This window comes from Schistocerca cancellata, chromosome 5, assembly GCF_023864275.1.
Source record: "Schistocerca cancellata isolate TAMUIC-IGC-003103 chromosome 5, iqSchCanc2.1, whole genome shotgun sequence".
Classification (NCBI taxonomy): Eukaryota; Metazoa; Arthropoda; class Insecta; order Orthoptera; family Acrididae; genus Schistocerca; species Schistocerca cancellata.
In genome coordinates, this window is record NC_064630.1 from 770694404 (window position 1) to 770720888 (window position 26485).

At 38.1% G+C, this 26485-nt stretch overlaps 1 protein-coding gene across 1 annotated transcript in view; it reads left to right on the forward strand.

The window, feature by feature from the left end:
* Window positions 1-12517: 12517 nt before the first annotated feature.
* LOC126188277 (uncharacterized) overlaps window positions 12518-26485 on the forward strand; it is a 59151-nt gene continuing 45183 nt past the window's right edge. The window contains exon 1 of the mRNA XM_049929860.1: window positions 12518-13133. Coding sequence (XP_049785817.1) covers window positions 13076-13133 — 58 coding nt within the window. The 5' untranslated portion in view covers window positions 12518-13075. The remainder of the gene's footprint in view (window positions 13134-26485) is intronic.

The window sequence follows — 26485 nt, forward strand, 5'->3', positions numbered from 1 at the left end:
TCAATGCAATCCAAAACTGACAAAAAGTAATCAGTGTCGTGTTCTGGTGTGGTTTTCCCTTATTTGTGGCGGACGTCGGCTCCTTAATATCTTCAATACATCTGCCTGTGATTTGGGATTGGTCCAAAATTTGGTTTTATTTAAATATTTTTCGAAATAACCCCACAAGCTTCCATGCTTGCTATTAAATGGAGCAGGTTTAAAGACTTAATGTCTTAATCTCTCTTGAATGGCTTCCGACCAGTACTTGTCTAAGAAAGACTTACCTTGCTCGTAGCTGTGACCACGTTCTGCCATTTCAATGTCCCACAAAAGAACGTCACCTTGGGTGTAACCAACAATAAATCTTATTTTCTGAGCCTCTGTCCAGTTATGCGGAAGTATGTTGTGGAATGCACTAATAAAAACTACCTGGTTCATCTGCTTTCCATCTGTTGATTACATGGGAAACCTACCTATGTCTAAGCAACCCTTCATCAGCGAAGATGGATTTTACACATGTGGCATTATCTGACATCGGTGTGTTGTTACTAGTATGCAGAGCACTGTGTGGTAATTGCGCATGTGTTGTAGGTACTGCTGTAGATAAATTATGGATTTTGCAATCTTCACTTCTGATCGCTATCGGGCTTGTGACCAGATGTGGATAACTAGGCAAAGGTAGTTGAATATTAGCAACCTGACCTACTTCATTTGATGATTCGGTTTCCCTTTTCTTCATGGCCTCTTTTAAAACATCTACATATACTTTGCATTCAGATATTACCTTCTGCACTAATGTACTACTTTGATCTAGGGTATCTGCTTCTGCTCTTTTGATTATATTATAATTTTTTCTTGTCTGAGTTGGTTCTCTTTTGGCACATTCAGACTCTAATTCCAAGCTTTCTACTATTACTGTTAACTCTTCTACTGGCAGTGGTAAACCATCATAGTCCTTGTGCAGCTTGTTGACAGTAGTGGTCACTTTCTTTATGTTGTTGTTGTGGTCTTCAGTCCTGAGACTTGTTTGATGCAGCTCTCCATGCTACTCTATCCTGTGCAAGCTTCTTCTTCTCCCAGTACCTACTGCAACCTACATCCTTCTGAATCTGTTTGGTGTATTCATCTCTTGGTCTCCCTCTACGATTTTTACCCTCCACACTGCCCTCCAATACTAAATTGGTGATCCCTTGATGCCTCAGAACATGTCCTACCAACCGATCCCTTCTTCTAGTCAAGTTGTGCCACAAGCTTCTCTTCTCCCCAATCCTATTCAACACCTCCTCATTAGTTATGTGATCTACCCATCTAATCTTCAGCAATCTTCTGGAGCACCACATTTCGAAAGCTTCTATTCTCTTCTTGTCTAAAGCATTTATCGTCCATGTTCCACTTCCATACATGGCTACACTCCATACAAATACTTTCAGAAACGACTTCCTGACACTTAAATCTATACTCAATGTTAACAAATTTCTCTTCTTCAGAAACGCTTTCCTTGCCGTTGCCAGTCTACATTTTATATCCTCTCTACTTCGACCATCATCAGTTATTTTGCTCCCCAAATAGCAAAACTCCTTTACTACTTTAAGTGTCTCATTCCCTAATCTAATACCCTCAACATCACCCGACTTAATTCGACTACATTCCATTATCCTCGTTTTGCTTTTGTTGATGTTCATCTTATATCCTCCTTTCAAGACACTATCCATTCCGTTCAACTGCTCTTCCAAGGCCTCTGCTGTCTCTGGCAGAATTACAATGTCATGGGCGAACCTCAAAGTTTTTATTTCTTCTCCATGGATTTTAATACCTACTCCGAATTTTTCTTTTGTTTCCTTCACTGCTTGCTCAATATACAGATTGAATAACATCGGGCAGAGGCTACAACCCTGTCTCACTCCCTTCCCAACCACTGCTTCCCTTTGATGTCCTTCGACTCTTATAAGTGCCATTTGGTTTCTATACAAATTGTGAATAGCTTTTTACTCCCCATATTTCACCCCTGTCACCTTCAGAATTTGAAAGAGAGTATTCCAATCAACATTGTCAAAAGCTTTCTCTAAGTCTACAAATGCTAGAAACGTAGGTTTGCCTTTCCTTAATCTAGCTTCTAAGATAAGCCATAGGGTCAGTATTGCCTCACGTGTTCCAATATTTCTACGGAATCCAAACTGCTTCCCCAAGGTCGGCTTCTACTAGTTTTTCCATTCGTCTGTAAAGAATTCGTGTTAGTATTTTGCAGCCGTGACTTATTAAACTGTTCAGTAATTTTCGCATCTGTCAACACTCGCTTTCTTTGGAATTATTATATTCTTCTTGAAGTCTGAGGGTATTTCGCCTGTCTCATACATCTTGCTCACCAGATGGTAGAGTCTTTTCAGGACTGGCTCTCCCAAGGCCGTCAGTAGTTCTATTGGAATGTTGTCTACTCCCGGGGCCTTGTTTCGACTTATGTCTTTCAGTGCTCTGTCAAACTCTTCACCCAGTATCATATCTCCCATTTCATTTTCATCTACATTCTCTTCCATTTCCATAATATTGTCTTCAAGTACATCGCCCTTGTATAGACCCTCTATATTCTCCTTCCACCTTTCTGCTTTCCCTTCTTTGCTTAGAACTGGGTTTCCATCTGAGCTCTTGATATTAATACAAGTGGTTCTCTTTTCTCCAAAGGTCCCTTTCATTTTCTTTACCCCTAGTGAGATAAGCCTCTACATCCTTAAATTCATCCTCTAGCCATCCCTGCTTAGCCATTTTGCACTTCCAGTTGTTATCATTTTTGAGACGTTTGTATTCCTTTTTGCCTGCTTCATTTACTGGATTTTTATATTTTCTCCTTTCATCAATTAAATTCAATATTTCTTCTGTTACCCAAGGATTTCTACTAGCCCTCGTCTTTTTACCTACTTGATCCTCGGCTGCCTTCACTACTTCATCCGTCAAAGCTACCCATTGTTCTTCTACTGTATTTCTTTCCCTCATTCCTGCTATCTGTTCCCTTACGCTCTCCCTGAAACTCTGTACAACCTATGGTTCTTTCAGTTTATCCAGGTCCCACCTCCTTAAATTCCCACCTTTTTGCAGTTTCTTCAGTTTCAATCTACAGTTCATAACCAATAGATTGTGGTCAGAGTCTACGTCTGCCCCTGGAAATGTCTTACAATTTAAAACCTGGTTCCTAAATCTCTGTCTTACCATTATATAATCTATCTGAAATCTGCCGGTATCTCCAGGCTTCTTCCATGTATACAACCTTCTTTTATGATTCTTGAACCAAGGGTTAGCAATGATCAATTTGTGCTTTGTGCAAAATTCTACCAGGCACCTTCCTCTTTATTTCTTACCCTCAATCCAAATTCACCTACTACGTTTCCTTCTCTCCCTTTTCCTGCTACCGAATTCCAATCACCCATGACTATTAAATTTTTGTCTCCCTTCACTATCTGAATAATTTCTTTTATTTCATCATACATTTCTTCAATTTCTTCGTCATCTGCAGAGCTAGTTGGCATATAAACTTGTACTACTGTAGTAGGTGTGGGCTTCGTATCTATCTTGGCCACAATAATGCGCTCACTATGCTGTTTGTAGTAGCTTACCCGCATTCCTACTTTTTATTCATTATTAAACCTACTCCTGCATTACCCCGATTTGATTTTGTATTTATAACCCTGTATTCACCTGACCAAAAGTCTTGTTCCTCCTGCCACCGAACTTCACTAATTCCCACTGTATCTAACTTTAACCTATCCATTTCCCTTTTTAAATTTTCTAACCTACCAGCCCGATTAAGAGATCTGACATTCCACGCTCTGATCCGTAGAACGCCAGTTTTCTTTCTCCTGATAACGATGTCCTCTTGAGTAGTCCCCACCGGGAGATCCAAATGGGGGACTATTTTACCTCCGGAATATTTTACCCAAGAGGACGCCATCATCATTAACCATATAGTAAAGCTGCATGCCCTCGGGAAAAATTACGGCTGTAATTTCCCCATGCTTTCAACTGTTCGCAGTACCAGCACAGCATGGCCGTTTTGGTTAGTGATACAAGGCCAGATCAGTTAATCATCCAGACTGTTGCCCCTGCAACTCTGAAAAGGCTGCTGCCCCTCTTCAGGAACCATGCATTTGTCTGGCCTCTCAACAGAAACCCCTCCATTGTGGTTGGACCTACGGTATGGCTATCTTTATCGCTGAGGCATGCAAGCCACCCCACGAATGGCAAGGTCCATGGTTCATGGGGGAGGGGAATTACTTTATAGTATTACATATTTCTTTTTGATTCGCTCTTATACTGTTATTTGTGTCCACGATTTTCTTTAATTCACCTTCTACATGTTCTTCATTGTCAGTAATCGAACGTACCTTTACATTCAAAACATTAAGACTTCCTTTAAGCTCAGAAATAACCTGCTGCTTTAATTGTTTCGTCATTTCTTTTAAATTTTCAGATATCTCTGTGTGTAGAGTTTCTGTCAGATCATTGAATCTGTGTGTGCCTCTATTTTGGAAGTCTTCCAAAACCTGTTTTTGTTCTGTTTTGAAATGTGAAAAACCATTACATTCTGTGTTCAAGCTACTAAGCTGTTGTGCAACTGTATTGAATTTCGTGTTCATATCATGGGATTTAGTGTCCACAGTTGTCAGTAATTGCTGTAACAGCGCATTGGTGGTACTATTATCTTTGCTATCAGTTGTACTTTGCATAGTAGTATTCGGATTACTGATAACCGGAGTCTGTCCTATGTTGTCAAAATACATTGCTGAAACTTCCTGGCAGATCAAAACTGTGTGTTGGACTGAGACTGGAACTCGGGACTTTTGCCTTTTGCGGGCAAGTGCTCTAAATATGTCAAGAAGTTTCATATCAGCGCACACTCCGCTGCAGAGTGAAAATCTCATTCTAAAATACATTGCTGTTTCACGTTCTTCTGTTTCGTTCAGCATCGATTTATCGCTTCGGGAGATGCGTTAAACAGTCTTATCAATAGTCATCATATCAATAGTCATCATGCTGTCATTTGTTACACCTGTGACACCTATATCTGATTTTTGTTGGCTTCCTGCTAGCTGTATGTCACCTTCTGAATTATGATCAACAAAGTGTAATTTTTGGTCAGCCATTTTGAATGTACTAGCAGTTACCAATAAATTAATAAAATTAGAAGAAATATTTTTATGTAAATATGTCTTGCACCTGAAACCTGCAATTTCCTATGAAATCACGTTTCGATAAATACTTGTTAATTTGTTGAAAAATATTACGACACAAATGATTTAAATTTTCATAATAATTTCCACTGCACTATTGAGTAAAAGTTTGGTATGATTTTAGAGTGCTTTCGATTAATAAATTTACTACAAGCGAAATCGTGAGAAAAAAGGAAAGAGAGCAAGCTACGATAAGAGAGGCGCTACTTAGCATCATCATGCAAGCTATTGTGCAAATTTCTTACCTTCTCTGCGTAGTTAAGCAGCTCACTTACATCTCCCGTTGGTGGATAAAGTGGTCTTTCTAATTTTCTGCTCCTCATGTTAATATAATATGGCTTCTGTTGCACTCATATTCAAGCAATAAGAAACTAGACAAAAATTAGTTTTTCTTTTACACAATAATGACAAAATTTTTGGATATGTTCATGTAACATTCGCTAGAAAAAGTCTTTTCATGTTTAGCTCTGACTTCGTCCTGGGAAATTGGTCGCTAATTGTGCTGATCAATTTGGAATAAACATACAGGGAGGCAGCCCAACACCGAACACAAACAATATGAATTGGCATGACATTTACATAATGAGAGACGATTACTACTTGCAGTACTGGGATTAAAGCACGGATTCTTGTTGAAACTAAATTGGTTCCATGAACAGTCTTTCTCAGAGTGTAAGAAAAATATAATGCAATGCACAAATACTAAAGCCACAAAAATGAATAATTTATCATAATAATTTCTCTTACACGATCGATATAGATTTTTAGAATGACTGAAAGTTGTAGCAAACTAGGGGCTTAACAAAAAGCCAATTGTTCAATTCTTACACACATATATATGTAACAGAACTCAGAATTATGTTACGATGACATCATTAATTTACCTCTAATTTTCTGTGGTTAACGATAATACAGTCCATCCACTAAATCCTGATTATTAGCACATATATATTTCAACATGTCTTCCAGGATGGAAGAAATTACTGCCTCTTCTTATGATTGCAGGCGAAGGCCATGCTTGTGAACGAATATTAATGTAATAAAGAAGAATATTTTGTGGCTTTGATAACTTTTAACATGTATATACACACACAGCATTTACTAAATACATTGTTGGTGCAAAAGTAAAAATTACACGTCCTTATGGTATGGGATGTAAAACATAACTCTCAAGCAAAATTGAAACAAAGTTGTTAAAAACTTGAATATTCTCTGGCTGTTGCTCTTGTGTTATGAACGTAAATTTAAAAGCCATCATCTGTGGCAATGTACAAATTTATTATTACTAACAAGGAAAAGAAAACATTCATATAATTAATAATTAGAGAAAAAAATAAAAAATATTTGATTCTGGGAGCTAGTTGTTTAGTTATTGCTCAGAGAGAGATATCTCCAACTGCTGGATCTGTGAGGACAGTGTCTCCAATGACAGTATTTCATATTGTTTTAATCCGCTAAAGATTGAGATTGCAAAGTTTCAGATGTTTCAAATTCTATAGTAGTATTCTAATTACAGTCTGACCCACATACGCTAAATAATAAATAAATCACAATCTGATAAGCCATAAATACAACTCTTCTGTTAAAACTGACTGCATGGAATAAAACAAAACAGTGCAATGTTGTGTATATACATTTCATTTAAAATTACATATAAGGAAATGATAATATATAAGAGAAACAATTTTTATGATAATTTAAATACCCTGACATCATAGTTAAAACTTGCTGTGAGGGAGAAAACTAAACCACATATCTTCACAGCACAGCATTTTCCTTTTCACAGAGGCATTTAACTAAAAACTAGTACATTATGGTTTTAAAAATGTATGGGCTCTGTCTGTGTTTTTGAATATTTGTTAGAGTATTGTGCAAAAAGTCAACCAAATCGATCAAAAACTATTTCAGATTTTTATAACACGCATATATATATATATATATATATATATATATATATATATATATATATATATATATATATATATATATATATAAATGATCATATGGCATTGTTGGCCAGGAGGCCCCATGCAGGGAAGTTCGGCCGCCGTATTGCAAGTCCTTTTTTTTTAAGTTGACGCCACTTCGGCGACTTGTGAGTCAATAATGATGAAATCATGATGAAGAACACACAACACCCAATCATCACGAGCCAGAGAAAAATCCCTGACCCCACCGGGAATCGAACCTGAGACCTCGTGCATGGGAATCGAGAACGCTACCGCAAGACACTTCAAAAATATAATCTATGGCCATACAAATTTTATTAGATTATCACATGAAAATTTGAAGTATATTGGCCAAAAGCTTTCAAGATTTTTGATAATCAAACAATCTTAACACAACACAATGGTAAATGTTGTATTGATAAGAATATTTACCTTCTGTATATCATGTATACATTTATATACTATATATATTAAATTTATGTCGTCTATGTCTGTCTGAAGGTTTATTAGAGCAAATGTGGTGTAAGTTGGTCAAGCACTTTTAGAGATTTTTGGTTATAATGTAAACGATGCTTTGCCTTTTTATTGTATGTGTGTGTGTAAATTTTAAACAATGTAGCTCCAAATTTTTAGCGGAAGATCATGTAAAAATTTGCAGTTAATCAATCGAGAACTTTATAAGATTTTTGGTAACAGGGTTAAACTACAACTTGTCCTTATATCTACATCTACATCTACATCCATACTCCGCAAGCCACCTGACGGTGTGTAGCGGAGGGTACCTTGAGTACCTCTATCGGTTCTCCGTTCTATTCCAGTCTCGTATTGTTCATGGAAAGAAGGGTTGTCGGTATGCCTCTGTGTGGGCTCTGATCTCTCTGATTTTATCCTCATGGTCTCTTCGTGAGATATACGTAGGATGGAGCAATATACTGCTTGACTCTTCGGTGAAGGTATGTTCTCGAAACTTCAACAAAAGCCCGTAGTGAGCTACTGAGCGTCTCTCCTGCAGAGTCTTCCACTGGAGTTTATCTATCATCTCCGTAACACTTTTGCGATTACTAAATGATCCTGTAATGAAGCGCGCTGCTCTCTGTTGGATCTTCTCTATCTCTTCTATCAACCCTATTTGGTACGGATCCCATACTGCTGAGCAGTATTGAAGCAGCGAGCGAACAAGTGTACTGTAACCTACTTCCTTTGTTTTCGGATTGCATTTCCTTAGGATTCTTCCAATGAATCTCAGTCTGGCTGCTTTACCGACGATCAACTTTATATGATCATTCCATTTTAAATCACTCCTAATGCATACTCCCAGATAGTTTATGGCATTAACTGCTTCCAGTTGCTGACCTGCTATATTGCTATATTGTAGCTAAATGATAAGGGATCTTTCTTTCTATGTATTCACAGCACATTACACTTGTCTACATCGAGATTAAATTGCCATTCCCTGCACCATGCGTCAATTCGCTGCAGATCCTCCTGCATTTCAGTACAATTTTGCATTGTTACAACCTCTTGATATACCACAGCATCATCCGCAAAAAGCCTCAGCGAGATTCTGATCTCATTCACAAGGTCATTTATGTATATTGTGAATAGCAACGGTCCTACAACACTCCCCTGGGGCACACCTGAAATCACTCTTACTTCGGAAGACTTCTCTCCATTGAGAATGACATGCTGCGTTCTGTTATCTAGGCACTCTTCAATCCAATCACACAATTGGTCTGATAGTCCATATGCTCTTACTTTGTTCATTAAACGACTGTGGGGAACTGTGTCGAACGCCTTGCGGAAGTCAAGAAACACGGCATCTACCTGTGAACCGATGTCTATGGCCCTCTGAGTCTCGTGGACGAATAGCGCGAGCTGGGTTTCAGACGACCTTCTTTTTTGAAAGCCATGCTCATTCCTACAGAGTAGATTTCTAGTCTCCAGAAAAGTCATTATATTTGGACAAAATACGTGTTCCAAAATTCTACAACTGATCGACGTTAGAGATATAGGTCTATAGTTCTGCACATCTGTTCGACGTCCCTTCTTGGAAACGGGGATGACCTGTGCCCTTTTCCAATCCTTTGGAACACTACGCTCTTCTAGAGATGCACGGTACATCGCTGCAAGAAAGTGGGCAAGTTCATTCGTGTACTCTGTGTAAAATCGAATTGGTAACCCATCAGGTCCAGCGGCTTTTCTTCTTTTAAGCGATTTTAATTGTTTCTCTATCCCTCTGTCGTCTATTTTGATAACTACCATTTTGTCACCTGTGCGACAATCTAGAGAAGAAACTACAGTGGAGTCTTCCTCTGTGAAACAGCTTTGGAAAAAGACATTTAGTATTTTGGCCTTTAGTCTGTCATCCTCTGTTTCAGTACCATTTTGGTCACAGAGTGTCTGGACATTTTGTTTTGATCCACCTACCGCTTTGACATAAGACCAAAATTTCTTAGGATTTTCTGCTAAGTCAGTACATAGAACTTTACTTTCGAATTCATTGAATGCCTCTCGCATAGCCCTCCTCACACTACATTTCGCTTCGTGTAATTTTTTGTTTGTGTGCAAGGCTTTGGCTATGTTTATGTTTGCTGTGAAGTTCCCTTTGCTTCTTCAGCAGTTTTCTAACTCTGTTGTTGTACCACGGTGGCTCTTTTCCATCTCTTACGATATTGCTTGGCACATACTCATCTAACGCATATTGTAGAATGGTTTTCAACTTTGTCCACTGATCCTCAATACTATCTGTACTTGAGACAAAACTTTTGTGTTGAGCCCTCAGGTACTCTGAAATCTGCTTTTTGTCACTTTTGCTAAACAGAAAAATCTTCCTACCTTTTTTAATATTTCTATTTACGGCTGAAATCATCAATGCAGTAACCGCTTTATGATCGCTGATTCCCTGTTCTGCGTTAACTGTTTCAAATAGTTCGGGTCTGTTTGTCACCAGAAGGTCTAATATGTTATCGCCACGAGTCGGTTCTCTGTTTAACTGCTCAAGGTAGTTTTCAGATAAAGCACTTAAAAAAATATCAGTGGATTCTTTGTCCCTGCCACCCGTTATGAACGTTTGAGTCTCCCAGTCTATATCCGGCAAATTAAAATCTCCACCCAGAACTATAACATGGTGGGGAAATCTACTCGAAATATTTTCCAAATTATCCTTCAGGTGCTCAGCCACAACAGCTGCTGAGCCAGGGGGCCTGTAAAGACATCCAATTACCATGTCTGAGCCTGCTTTAACCGTGACCTTCACCCAAAGTATTTCATATTTCGGATCTCCATCAATTTCTTTCGATGCTATTGCAGTTCTTATCGCTATAAACACGCCTCCCCCTGCACTGTCCAGCCTGTCTCTGTGGTATACATTCCAATCTGAATTTAGGATTTCGTTACTGTTTACGTCTGGTTTCAGCCATCTTTCTGTCCCTAGTACTATGTGGCCATTGTGACCATTTATTAATGAGAGCAGTTTTGGGACCTTTCTATAGACGCTCATGCAGTTAACTATTAGCACATTAATATTGTTATTCCCTGTTTCATTTTGCCTACTCCTACCTTGCCGCGTCTCAGGAGGCATCTTGTTGGGCCTAGGGAGGGAATTGTCTAACCTAAGAAACCCACATGTGCACTCCACACGTACTCCGATACCCTTGTAGCCGCATCCTGCGTGTAGTGCACGCCTGACCTATTCAGGTCTTATACATAGATTTATATGCCACACATATTAAAAAACTGTTGCTTAAGTCAGTCCAAACGTTTATTAGGATATCACATAAAAATTTGAACTAAATTGGTCAAGAACTTTCCAAGATATTTCTGCTAATGTTGGTTTTGCTGTTATATGATACACATATTTATGCATTACATATGTTAAAAAGGATATAGCCTATGTGAGTCCAAATATTTGTCATATGTGTATGTGTGTGCGTGTGTGTGTGTGTGTGTGTGTGTGTGTGTGTGTACTTATATATATTAAAATGTGTGCCTACGTCCATGTAAAAGTTTATTAAAGTATACTGTAAAAAACGAAGCGGATCAGTCAAAAACTTTCCGAGATTTTTGGTAACAACATTGAACTACTATTTGTCTTCACATATGTAGCCTATGTCGATTTGAACGTTTATTGGAGTATCGTCGAAAAATCTGAAGTAAATTGGTCAAATACACTTTGAGAATTTTGGTAATAATGTTAAACGACGACTTGACTTTATAAAGGGCACTCTCTCCTGGAATTCAGAAGCTATTGTCAATAATTTACAAATTATTCATGAAACACGAAAATGCTAGTAAATATTCAAAACATGCTGATCATCTGGTAAAACATACTAAGTACCACTCAGAATAAAAAGCAATGAAAAGACTGACACAATTGAAAAAGGATTAGAAGGTAACTTATACTTTGCCATCTGTAAAAGAAAATTTACAAGCTATTTATTTGAAAAGATATTTTTTAAATAGGAAGATCTTCTATTAAAATACATACGCAGGTGAAATATATTCTGGCACTGGTTTCTGTCTCTTCTCCTTGTTTCAGTTGTTTTGAGTGCAAAGGAATAAGATCTTCTTCCCACAGTGAATATAGTTTTTCGCACAAATTAGAATATATTTCACACAACTAGCACACTTTTACCATTGAAAGAGCTTAGTGATAAGCACTTTTCGTAAAAAAACAAAAAAAACATGAAAATAACGAGTGTGAACTTGGTTGGTTCTTACTTTCATAAAAAGAAAAGGCAATAATAGTTTTCAAAATTGCAGTTAATGAATCAATTGAAAATAATGAGTTGCCACTTTAATTTGTGTACAAGAATGTTTACCACAGTGAAAACGCTACTTCGTAATTACAATCTTTTTACGGATCTATGATATTCTTATAGTAATACTACATTTACTGTTGTGTTGTGCAAAGTATGTTTAATTTTGTGTACGTGACTAGTCGACATAACGTTATGCATATGGTCCCCAAAAGAATGAACAGCGCAGTTAAAAAGAAGTCAATAAAGAGGTCAAATCGCATAAGATGAGGCAAGATGTGCTTTATCCACTGGTGTGTAATCTTTAAATAAGTTTCAATATATTTATCCTTATGAGGCATACACTGACACTGTGCAAATTGCAGACAGCATTTCTGAAATGCATATCCTGATTAACCGCAGTTTATTACTTGAAATTAATGAGTATTGGAAACAGCGACCAGTGGCATTATTTCTAATAGTTATTGAGTTACGACCAGTTGGTTACGACAACAAGTATACCACGTAGCTTCGTGCTAACCGCGCTCCGTGTCGATTCGACCATGATAGTCGATAAACATCCTCGACAGTCGAAACTGGGTATGAACACGTCATAGTGATGTCAGGAAGAAGTGTCACTGACTCACTGTGTAAATGATTTCATGTCTTAACGTAGTCGTGTTAACCATGTCAAAAATAATCCCAGGAGTTCAAAGCGTTACGTTTCTGATTATGTAACTTCTGTCGTAATAATGATAAACGAAATGGCTAATTTTTCTCAGTTTAAATGTCTTCCATAATATGGTAGTTATTAATTTTTGTTTGACTTTTAACAGCTCTCGGATATACATGCTATATGCCATCTCCTCAGGTTGTAAAATATGATTTGATCGGCTCTGGGGTTTTTTAGATGGTGAAGAACTTTGGTGGGAACCAAGAATAACTTTTTTCCCCTCATGTCATTTTGATCTTTGACAGATTGTGTTCTTTGTGGGAGGTGTGTTGGGCAACTTCATGTTACACCATATGGAGTGCATCGAGCGTGTGGGCTGTTTGAACAAATGCTAATTAATGGAATTAATTGAAAATCTAGCGATATTGTGACGCAAAAAATAAGATTTGAGTTCATTCACTAGTGCCTGCGTTTGTAATACAACTGTTGCTGTGTCAAGCTGAGGGAACTGCATAGCGAATGTCGAACCAAAGTATATCGAAATTAAAAATGGAGAACACACACTGTGTAGGCAATAGTAAGTATTTGCACATTATATTGCTTGTTTTTACTGAGTAATTTTTTGTGTTATTGGATAATTTTTCAGCGATTTTATTTTTTCTCATTTTGTCGTATTTGAGTAATTACAGGTTGGGTTTTCATTGAGGTAGTTCTTCGGTGTTTCAAGATATGTAGCTTCCTGGTCGCATAGTAGCAGAAATGTCACATTAATTTTCAGCTGCTCAAATACAGCAGTTAATTTGGTGTATTATTTAGAGAGATAGTGCCTATGGTTTTGAAAATCCGATGGAATTCGTGAGTTACTATTATTTTCAGTTATAGTTGGGGTTTGGATGTAAATCCGATAGCAGTTATCAGTGTGTTATTTATTAACTAACATTTCATGCCATTGATATTGCAATTTAGAGCATAGTCAAGCTAGTAGTTGAACCCAACTCTCCCATAAAATTCATGATGGTTGTAACCAAATTGACCCGTCACTTAAGTTTCCATTTCTTTTGTTATTAGTGGATGAAATGGGCTTTACTCGATAGCTGTGAATTTTGCAATCAACCATTGTAATACATAGATGGTTGCTAAACAGAGTAGTTACATTTTCTCACCATGTAATAATAAGACAAACATTTTGGTTTATTCAAGTGTCTGAAGAATTTTTTTTACTGTGTTAGTTTTTGGGATTTAGATACTGTACATAAATTAGTCAGTAGGCCTAATGGTTTCATTACCTGTAAGTCTCTAAACAGTGCACTAAGTACTTGTTTTCTGCTGTTTTGAAACCATTTGTATAAAAGTATATTCCTCACTGAAAGAGTGCCTTTGGGTGAGAGGTGAGGATGATACAGATTCACCTAGTTCTGTTACTTGTGTGTAAGTGTTCTAAAATCATCAACCACACAATGATATGGGTAGATAATTTTTTGGTAGGATTGTGTTGTATGTTGTTTTGAATGTTTGTTAAACATTTCCTGTCACAGTTAACAATGGGCAGGCTAGGCATTGTTATTTGTAAGGTAACTAATGAGCAAACAGATACAAAAGTTACCTGCATCTTTTTGTGGCATGCAAATAGTGTGCAATAAGAGTTTATATATTTTGAAGCTGAATATTGAATTGAAGTCATTTGATCACCTATGTTAATTTTTGAACCAATTGTCATAGAGTAGTCAGAAGTTCTTAGAGATGATGTTACTGAATAAAGTAATTTTCTCAAACTGGTGGCTGTTTTCGATATTATTCAACTACACTTTGCCCAAAAACTGAGGTACTATTGGACCTTGATCATATCTGAAATTAGTAAGAAAGTCTAGATTGCACAGTCATTGAGTAAAAGTATAAAAGGTTCTATCCTCTAGTAGTAGGCCTCCTTCAGATAATGCACCATCCAGATGATGATGGTAACAACCTGTGCTGACTCTAGTCACAAAACTGGTTCTGTGTTTTTTTGGATTCCACAGTGGCATGTTTTATTCTTATTCCTAGATTTAACATGGTCTAATCTGTCATGGCCAGTCTATAGAGCTGTTGTATACGTTGTAAAACAATATAACTTGATTTTTAAAATTGGCTGGCTCTGTGGTATAACATGGATATTGTCTGCTTTGAAGGCTTTGACAGTTACTTTGCATTTCTATATGGAAAAACTGTCAGTAAATTCTTTAAAAAATGCCTCTAAAAATCTGTCAAATATTAATTTATTTACATGTCTAGTTCTATAGGACCAAATTGAGGAGCAAATCTCAAAGGTCATGGAACGTGTCAGCATACGAAATTACAACATAAAACTAATAATAGATAAAATAAAATGTTCATAAACCCAAGAAAGTTAAGTCATATGCTTAAGTAAATGCAATCGGCAAACATAAGAATCGGCTTAATTTTTCAAGAAACTCAACAGAATAGGAGTGACTCATGAGGAAACTCTTCATTTTAGATTGGAAAGTGCGTGGATTACTGCTAAGGTTTTTGAATTCTTGTGGTAGCTTATTGAAACTGGATGCAGTAGTATACTGCACACGTTTCTGCACAAGAGTTAAGGAAGTGCGGTCCAAATGCAGGTTGGATTTCCACCTAGTATGAACTGAGTGATAACTGCTTCCAGACTAGAGAACATGGGTCAACAAGAGGTTTGTGAACTTGCACAACATACTGCCTGAACTGCCGGTTTCTGAGCCAAAAATATCCTTTGACTGGGAAGAGGTACCCCAAAATATAATACCATATGACATAAGTGAGTGAAAATAAGCAAAGTAGAGTAATTTCCGTGTTGTTCACTTACTTCAGATACTGTTCAAATAATAAAAATAGCATCATTAAGTCTTTGAACAAGATCCTGAACATTCTGTCAATTTACTATCTGACACCTGGAAATTTGAGCTGTTAAATTTCACTGATCATATGCCCATTCTGTGAAATTAAAACATCGGATTTTGTTGAATTGTTTGTTAGAAACTGTAAAAACTTATTCTTAGTGTGATTTTACCTTAGTTAATTTTCTACAAGCCATGAACTTACGTCGCAAACTATAGTATCAGAAACAGAGCCAGTGTTGCCCATAATGTCCTTCACTACAAAGCTAATGTCATCAGCAAACAGAAATATTGTAGAATTAGAGGGCATATCATTTGTATAAATGACATATCATAAAGTGAAGTGTCACCATAGCATTAGCCAAACCAATCTTCAGCAAGAGAATGACAAAAGCTGATAATTTTATCCTCAGTGACACATCTGATGATAACTTTTGTGACTGGTGTAGTTATATTCTTGATATCAAGAGGGGACCTACTTCTATAACGTAAGGATATAGGATTTTGATCTGCAAGTAGGAACACTGTCATCACAATTCTTCTGTAATTTTAAATCCAAAATATTGTCCAGACAAGTGTGGTCTCTGCGGGTCGATTATTGAGTGGGTAAATTGCACTGTCTTAGTAGATTCTTCAATTCAGTGACACTGTATTTGTGTTGTAACAAAATCTGTATTCAGATCTCCATGTAGGCTACTATAACATAGTGCATCCATGTAGTCTTCCAACATCTAATGTCGTGTCTAGTTTATCTAAAAATGTATTTGTGATAACATTAGTTGATTTATAGAAGGATATTATTACTGACTTAAAATTTTCACTAAATATATCAGCAGTTTCAAAGTTCTGTTCATACAAAAAATCTAAATCCAGTCTCATAAGAGAGCAACTGAGTGACTGGTTAACAGATTGCCACAGCACCTCTTATGTGCAGTTTTCTGCATATCACTATATCACATCCATAAAATTTAACAACAAAACTGGCAGTGCACCAACTCCGACAAAAACACCGTCATCATCTCCACCACAAAGAACAGAAGCAGCAGCAGTACTAACAGCAGCAGCTGTGTAGCAACACCACCACAGACTCATGTTCAGTAGCCTAATATTCACTTAAACAAAAAATATAAAACCTATCCCTTATTTACAATAAATTCTAAAAATGAAAACTCCAGTAATCTTTCTTACATTGTGATGGTAAATACCGATCTATCATTTCCTTACAGTAAATTCTTTATCTTTTACCACTTTCATATTCAGATTAGCAGTAAATTTTTAAGATAAACACTTTTATTCCTTTCAGATTGGACATTTTGGAGTGGGTCTATAGAATCTTTTACACTACTAATCTTGTGGGCTTTTTCCTCTTGCTGCTTTAGACCAAAAAATCATTTAGGCAGAGAGGATTGAAGGTCTGCTTTCCACCTACCCATGACATGTGACACTGCTTCTTCTTCTTCTTCTTCTTCTTCTTCTTCTGTAGCTCCCTTCCCTCTCTTTGATGGTACAGTTGTTACTGTTGTTGCTGTTGTTATGAAATGCGTAAGTTTGTGATGGTGCTGCTACAGCTGCTGTTGTGGGCACTACTTCTGCTATAGTTGTTTGTGATGGAGATGTTGGTGTTTTTGCTAGAGTTGGTGCAGATGCTGCATGTTTTGTTGTTGATACTGATGATGATAGTGATGCTTTAGCCATTGTAATCTTTAGTGTATCCTCAGCTGTTAACATGCAGCTATGTATGGATGTGAAACATGGACGATAAATTTGATGCTACAGAAGAATGCTGAAGATTAGATGGATATATCACACAACTAATGAGGAGGTACTGAAAATAAATGGGGAGAGGAGGAATTTGTGGCACAAGTTGACTAGAAGGCAGGATTGGTTGATAGGACACGTTCTGAGGCATCAAGGGATCACCAATTTAGTACAGGAGGGAGGTGTGGAGAGTAAAAATCAGAGGGAGACCAAGAGATGAATGCAGTAAGCAGATTCAGAAGGATGTAGGTTGCAATAGTTCTTCGGAGATAGTCTTGCACAGGATAGAGTAGCACGGAGAGCTGCATCAAACCAGTCTTTGGACTGAAGAAGAAGAAGAAAACAATAACAACATGGCCCATATGTGAATGAGGTATCATTTGCAGGATTTTGAAGATTTTCCTCATTTGTTTCCAGTGACGATTATTCTGCTGCTGCAAGTGATTATGATGATTATGATGATTATGATGATTATGATTATGATGATGATGATGATGATGATATTTATATTGTTGCTGTCAGTATTGCTATAGCTGCTTTTACTGTTGTTGTAACAAAGTTGGAAATTTGTTTGGCTGTCAGTTGCTGACTCAAACCTGTTAAGATGTAAGCCATGCACAGTATCCAACCTGCGACCAATACAGCTGTCTATAGTTTGGAGATTTCTGAAATGAGTGCAAATATCGGTAACATTTATAAGCCACTGTGATTTCTTTTACACGGGACCAATGTGATTAGTTGTACTTGTGGGCATATTGCAGTGTGTGCCATTTGTGTACATGAATTTGTTCAGGTATCTTTCCAGATATAGTGTGTTCATTTGAGATTAATTTTTATACATATTATTTGATCCCTATTACAACAAAAAATCATTTTGGTTTAAACAGTTGCCGTCAGCAGATTTTACTAGCTTCCATATTTCTAATAATGGCTCCCCAGGGGCTCAGCATTCGTTTGCTGGGTACAGGCTAGGAGACCCTGGGTTCCTGAGCTGGGAACTGGTAAGTGTCGCCGGTCCTTTACCGTAAGCTCCAGCTCGCTTCAGTGACCACCATGAGGTGAGGTGCGGCAATGGAATTTTGTATGTTTCGGAGAATGGGGACCTTGGCTTCACTGCCTGGATTGCGAGGAATGTACACACACCTATTCAGAAAAAAACCCTCAAATTATGTTAGGTGCCGGTGAAGTGAATGGCTGTTGAGATAAAATAGTCTGGCAGGCAACCCCTGAGGTACCTGCCACCCCCGGTCGTGTAAGGCTTGCTCAGGCATGCAGAGCTCTGTCTAGGTCGATGTTGGTTTCCCTAGCGTCTCTTGGTGTCACTATGGAACGGTCTCGTCAAACTACTACTACTGACGGGACAGGTGTACTGTGAGGTAGTACCTACACCCACTCGTCAGAGAGCTGGGTTGGTCAGTCCCCTGGAGTAGTAGTCTCAGAACCACATTAACAGGCCATTAGTGTGCAATAACACTGTCATTGCAATAAAGAGAATAGGGGAAATCTTTGAGAATGCCTTCACAAGCCATTGGAAGGTATTGCTGGGTCCCTAAAAAGTGTTAAATGACTTCATAATGGAACTCTTCTAGTTGAAACTGCTAATTCAAACCAGGTATCTAAGCTTCTGGGATATGTAAGGCCTTAGGTGACTATCCAGTCGAGACTGTTTTGAATGATCTGTAACATTTATTATAACGTTTAGTAGTACAGAATTACCTGAACACATCCTTGCAGGCTATCTCTGTCTTAAGGTTTGTTCATTTGTTCCTAATCCGGTGTGATGCTTCATATGTCAAAGATTTGGCCATACCAGTACGGGATGTAATGGGAGGGCTGCACATGGAAATTGTGGAGGCTCAGGTCACGAATTGGGCAATTCTTGTACACTTTCTCTGAAATGTAAAAACTGCTCTTGGGATCACCCCATATGGAGCAGCAAGTGTGAGATTTACAATGAGGAAAGGAAAAGGCAGCAGTTGAAAGTCATGAGACACATACTGTGTGGTAAAGCTAAAAAAGCTTTCAAAGCTAAGCAGCCTCTAGTTTTTGCTGCTACTTTTGCATTGGCCGTTAAGTAGCAAGTCACAAAGTGTGACACCTTCACACAAACTGACCACAGATTCAAGTACGAACATGTTTTTTTCAGTGTATCTATGGGAAAACTCTACACTGAACCAGAAATCATTCAAAAGCCATTGGTGATGGCTAAGCCACATACTGCTGCCAACCGTCGTAAGCCTACCAAGCTGTCCCCTCAACCCAAGCAACCAAGTCCCCCCCCCCCCCCCCCCCCCCCCCCCCCCATAAGTAAGGAAACAGTCCGTCAAAAAGTAGTTCAAAGTCGAAAGAAAGTGGCAGTTAAACCTTCGGCTCGGTGAGTTCTCTCCCTCTCAGATGGGAGTTTTACTCCTGAGGATATGGATTTCCAGTTGGAGGAACCGGATAGCTGGGCACCGGCTAACGTTACCCCTGACCTGTATAAAACACTGCATCTGAGGGAGAAAGGCAAGACTAACCATCGCTAATCAATGGCTTCCACAGGGACACCTGTGTTGCAATGGAATTAAAATGGATACAGATCACATTTGGCAGAATTACACCTCCTGGCCAGGAGAAACTGACCTACATCTGATTGCAAGAAACCCATTTCAAAGTCATAGACACACCTGCATTAAGGAGTTACTCTCTACAGGAAGGACAATATTACCAGAGACAAGGCTGAAGGTGGAGTGTCTGTTCCCATTGATAACAGATGCCACTCCTATGATGTCCCTATTAACATGGCCATACAAGAAGTTGCCATGAAAGTCCTAGCACCATTTAACATCACATTGTGTTATCTGTAGTCTGTGCATCTACATTCCTTGCAGATGCACTGATGGAACTCTTGTGGGCTGTCCCATACCCATTCCTCCCTGTGGGGGGACTTCAGTGCACACAATATGCTGTGGGGCTCAGTATCTCTTAGTGCAGGAGTCAAATTATCGAGCAACTTCTCCATTCTGAGACTGTCTGCCTTTTGAACTCGAGTCAGATGACACTTTCCCACAGCTGAGGCTCTTTTTCAGCCATTGACCTTTGTTTCTGCTCCCCAGCTATTGCAGACTCAGTTCAGTGGAAAGTGTCTATAGATTTATATTCTAGTGACCATTTCCCAGTGTGAATCCGTCTGCCAACTCTGGTGGTGGTCGACACGAGACCACAAAGATGGATGATTCGATGATTCAGAGGGCAAATTGGTTGCTGTACTGTCGACAGGCTATTTTTGAACAAAAGGATTGTGCGCAGGATGCAGTAGCCCATATCACCCTGAGCATAGCAATAACCTCAGATGACAATCTGTACCTTGGTGTAATGACTATTGTTGGTTCATGTCCTTGGAGTCTTTCAAGACGGCATACGTGAATAAAACATTCTCGGTTTTCCAGCTGTGTCAATTCGAATAAAATCCTCGAGCTTTCGATAGCCATCGTCATCGGGAATTCACTGACTGCTGGGGGTGCTACAGTTTCCTGCTTGTATAGGCATGATGACAGCATCAGCAACCAATCAGATTGACCCAATGTGGCACGCGCACATAAGTCGATCCGGGCAGCTAGCGGAGCTATTGCCTGTGGCAGCACTGCTGATGTCAGGTGGCACCTGCCCCTGGCTGCTGATGATGTCATCATGCTTATATAAGTGAGAAACCGTAGCAGCCCTGGCAGTCAGTGAATTTCTGAAGACGATGGCGGAGATGGCCATCGAAAGCTCGAGGATTTTATTCGAATTGATGCAACTGGAAAACCAAGAATGTTTTATTCACTAGTGTTGGTTGGCATTCAGAGCCAGGCGAACAGCTCTACGGAATTTCAAACACCATCCAGCTACAGAAAACCTTTATGCAAGAGCACATGTGACCCGATTGATAAAAGAACAGAAGAGGGATTCCTGGAAGGAGTTCGCAATATCCATTAATTGGTCCAATTCCACTGCAAAAGTTCAGGAATCAGTAAGGTGGATTTCATGCAAGGTCAGTACACAACCCCTTATGGCCTTGTTGAAAAATGGCTCATGTTTTAGCTGAACGCTTGCAGTCCCTGCGTCATCCAGACAAGCTCCTGCATTTCAGGTGTTTCGTAGGACTGCGTAGATGAGGAAACTCCACTTCTTCTTGTGTAATGAAGTAGTCTACAACCTTTCATTCTCCTTGTGGGAACTAGAATCGGCTCTGTCTGTGGTCAGAGACTGCTCCAAGACCTGATGAGATCCATTCATTATGCTGTGCTCCATCATTTGTGTTGTGAAGTGAAAGGACAGCTCCTTTATTGTTTCAGTTGATATGGTGTGTTGGACAGTACCACATGACTCTGAAGGGGGCAATATTAATTCCATTAAGGAAACCAGGCACAACAGTAGCATCCCTAACAGTTACCAGCATGTAGCCTACCCCTTACCAGTTGTATGGATAAGACTCTTGAACACATGGTCAACCAACACCTCGTCTGGCTGCCTGATCCCGAGGTCACCTGAGCTGCTCACAGTGCAGTTTCAGGTGCTGCTGTTCCAATCCTGCTGGAGGTGGCAATACAGCAATCCTTTTTACACCGAAATCATTTGGTTTGTATGTTTTTTATCTCGAAAAAGCATACAACATTACTTAGAGGTATATCATCTTTTACCAACTTCATGAATAATCCTTGAGGACCGGTGCTTTCAGTATCATGTTGGTGATGCCTTGTCTGACTGCTATGTTCAAGAGAAAGATTAGATTAATTATTCATTCCATAGACCCATAAAAGAGGGGAATCCTCCTGGGTGTGGAACATGTTAGATAAACACATTACAAAAATGTAAGTAGAAAAACTTGAGTTTCATTAATTTTAATGATCCTCAGTCAATAAACAGTAAAATTATGTATAATTTAAACTTCTAATATTTACGGGTTTAATACTTACATCTGCTTTCATTAAATCCATCATTCAGACATTTGCTAGTTTCTTGGCTACTGCAACCAAGTATTGTCAAAAATTACAGTAAATTGTTCATTTCAGTGATTCTCAGTTAAGAAGTCAGATTATGTACAAGATTTAAAATTAAACTTCCACTATTTACAGACTTAAGACTTACATCTGCTTTCCATACATCCATCATTCACACAGTAGGTTGTTACTTGGCTGTTACAACCAAGTATTGTCAAAAATTAAAGTATAATAAATGTTCATTAAAATGGTCTACTGCACTTGTTGAGAAACTCGTGGATAGAATAGGAGGAGCTGACCACTAAAATTCTTTTAAATTGTGTTAAATTGTGCCTTGTCTGAAACTAAACTCTTAAGGGCTGCTGGTAACTTATTAAAAATATGCGTTGCTGAATACTGGACTCCTTTCTGGGCAGGAGTAAGGGATTTTAAATCTTTATGTATATTGTTCTTATTCCTAGTATTGATACTGTGTACTAAGCAGTTAGTTGGAAAAAGGGAAGTATTATTTACAACGAACTTCATAAAGGTATAAATATACTGAGAAGCTGTGGTTAATATGCCCAGTTCTTTGAATAGGTTTCGACATGATGGTCTTGGATTTACACTACTCATAACTCTTATTATACGCTTCTGTACTCTAAAAATTTTTTCTCAGTTTGTGGAGTTACCCCAAAATATGATACAATATGACATAATAGAGTGAAAATAAGCAAAATATGCCAGTTTTTTTTATATTTATATCTCCTATGTCTGACATCATTCGTATTGCAAACACATACTTGTTTAGGTGCTTTATCAGTTTACTTGAAAAAAGAGACAGCATTGGTCGTATATTTTTTACTATCGCAAAATCGATTTTCTGTCACTGAGTGACAACAGTGCATCCTAATTTAAGTTATACAATATAGCACTGAAGATGGTCACTCAGTGACAGAAAATCGATTTTGCGATAGTAAAAAATATACGACCAATGCTGTCTCTTTTTTCAAGTATATCTGTTATCTGGTCGTAGTGCACAAGACAACATGGAGTCGCCAATCAATAAAACTTTATCAGTTTGTTAGTATGTTGCTCCCAACTGAATTTATCATAAAGTTGTAATCCCAAGAATTTTACACTCTCAACTTCTCCTATTTCCATGTTGTCATATTTTATACACACACCAGAAGGAAATCTGTTGTAAGTTCTGAACTGCATATAGTGGGCCTTTTCAAAGTTTAATGGCAGTGAATTGGCTATGAACCACTTATTAATGTCAGTAAAAATTTGATTAGCTTCCCTTTCTAAATTTATATTTTCTTTTCTATTTATTGCAATGTTTGTATCATCTGCAAATAAGACAAACTTGGCATCTGATAATGTAACAGATGACAGGTCATTAATATACACAAGAAACAATAGTGGGCCTAGTGTGGAACCTTGGGGGAACACCACATGTAATTTCTTCCCAGCCAGATGATGTCTGATTGCTTACTGCTGAAGTGTTATGTAATGACACCCTTTGTTTTCTATTAGTAAGATATGACTGAAACCACTTTGCAGCCTACCAGTGACACCATAATATTTTAATTTTCTTAAAAGAATGCTGTGATTCACACAAACGCCTTTGACAGGTCACAGAATATGCCAGTTGCCTCAATTTGTTGTCCAATGAATTAGACATTTTCACTGTAAGTGTAAATAGCTTTCTCAATATCAGAACCCTTAAGTAACCCAAACTGTAACTTTGACAGTATGTTATTTTCACTAAGCTGCTTAAGTAGACACTTGAACATAACCTTTTCAAAGATTTTTGAAAAAGCTGGCAAAAGTGAGAGCGGTCGGTAATTTGACTGCATTTCTTTGTCCCCTTTCTTGTGGAGAGGTACAACTTCAGCATATTTAAGCCAGTCCGGGAATGTTCCTGTTACAAGTGATTGATTACAGAAACAACTTAAGATATGACTAAGCTCACATGAACACTCTTTTATTAACTTTGTCGATATGTTATCATAACCACTAGAATGCTTTGATTTCAAGGACTTTATGATGGATTCTATTTCTTTGGGTGAAGTAAGTGTCAATTCCATTTTACTGAGATTGCTTGTGTGCACTGGTCTGATATTCCATTGCATTATTTACTGAGCTTGACAACCCCATGCTATCTGTAAGAGAGACAAAATACTTGTTTAAATGGTTTGCAACACATGTGTTCGTTACCAGGGTTTCATTTATTTTTAGATCTATTTATTCCTCCTCATTTCTGGTCCTACCTGTCTCTGACTTAACTATATCCCATATTATTTTTATTTTATTGCTGGATGTATTTATCTTCTTCTCATAATGCAGGACAATCTTCAATATTGTGCAGTAATTTTTGTAATGAGCTATAATGCTAGTATCAAAGGTGTCCCTATGTATCAGATAGTTCCTTTTTGTCTCACATGATATCTTTATCCCTTGTGTGATTCATGGTTTCTTATTAGACTTCTGCTTAATATGAGTTACATTCAGGGGAAAACAATTTTCAAATAAGGTGCTAACTTTATTAATGAATGTTTTGTATTTTCCATTTGTGTCTTGGATGCTGTAAACATCCAGCCAATTAATTTTTTTGAGCAATCTCCTAAATTTCAGAGTTTTTGACTGTTTTATTGGCCTTCTGTACTCAGTTCTGACAGATCTTTTACCCTGACAATTTTCAAAATTTAATGTTAGGTGTTGCATGTGATGGCCAGATAGCCCATTTACTACTGTTTTTGTAATGTGGCTTTGTTGCCTTGTCTATAAATATATTATCAATGGCAGTCTTAGATCATTTGTATACCCTAGTTGGGAAATTTACAGTAGAAATTAAATTGAATGACAATGTAACTGATTTCAGTAAGTGTTTACTGACAGTTTTTTTTTCAGGACATCTATATTAAAATCACCAGCAACCACTAGTTCTTTTCTTTTTTTTAATTTAGATGAGATAATAAATCTTCAAGACTGTTTATAAACAGGTTGAAATTTCCTGAAGGTGCTCTGTATATGGCTAGTATTATAAAGGACCTATTATGAAATTCTATCTCTGTTGCACATGCTTCTAAGTGCTGCTCTAAGCAAAATTTATTAATGTAAATATTCTTAAATTTAAAACTGTTAAAAACAGATGTGGCAACTCTTCCTTTCTCCATCTTTTGTATGCAGAAGTGGGAGGCTAACTTAAATTCTGTAAGGTTTAACATATCTATACCAGTGATCACATGATATTCAGAGAGGCAGATTATATCAACAGTGTTTGATGACTCTAATTCATCAGTGCACATAAGTTGTTCATTAATTTTACTTCTAAGCCCTCTAATATTTTGACGCACTAAAGATAGTTGGCATTTCACATTTACTGTGATGAAATCAGGTCGAAATAAAATTTCTGCTGATTGCTATAAATTTTTAACCAACAGTTGTGTTCGCTTATCCAATGTGCCAGGATTATGCTGTTTGATTTCTTTATCAAACTGAAGGTTTGTTTCAATCTTTACTTTTCTCAGAACTTGACTTGGTTCTGTCCTAAAAAAGGTGCTGCTCCAACACCTATGACCACCGGTATATTACCACTCATGGCAGTGCCCCCCCCCTTACATTTCTTGCTATTAGCCCAGCTAGTTTACCCTTGCCCTTCCAGTTGAGGGGTAAGCCATGTCTAGTATAATCCCACCTACTGAGTGAATCAAGGCAGTGTACTCAGTGTCACATTATTTGCCATTGCCATCAATGGCATTCCTCTGCAGTCAGGAGCCCTGTCAAATGCTCTTTGCTTGTGGATGACTTTGCAATCTTCTATTCTTCCTCCAATTGTACAATAATAATGAAGTAGCTACATCTGATCAGGAGGCTGAAAACCTCAGCCAAGACAACTGGTTTCCGCTTCTCACTGGAGAAGACTACATGTGTCAGTTTTAGCCATGCTCGTTGGAAGTTTTAACCAACCAGTGCTCACAGTGGGGGGAAATATTTTAAGTTTTCAGGAAACACTGCGCTTTTTGAGTTTATTATTTGACTCAAAATTAACTTGGCTCCCACACATGAAAGACGTATGAACAAAGGGCTTCCAGTTATTGAATATTTTGAAATGCCTTAGCGGAAAAGTGTGGGGAGCTGACGGGTCCTGCCTCCTGCAGTTTTATAGGGCATTTGTTCCATCACATTTAGATTGTGGCAGTGTGGTTTGTGGATCAGTCTGTGTTTCTACCTCAAGATGTTAGATACTGCCCACCATGAGGGCATTTCAGATATCGACTGACGCTTTTCAGACTAGTCCAGTTCAAAGTCTGTGTGCAGAGACTGATGCCCACCACTTTGGATTCGATGCAGTGTTC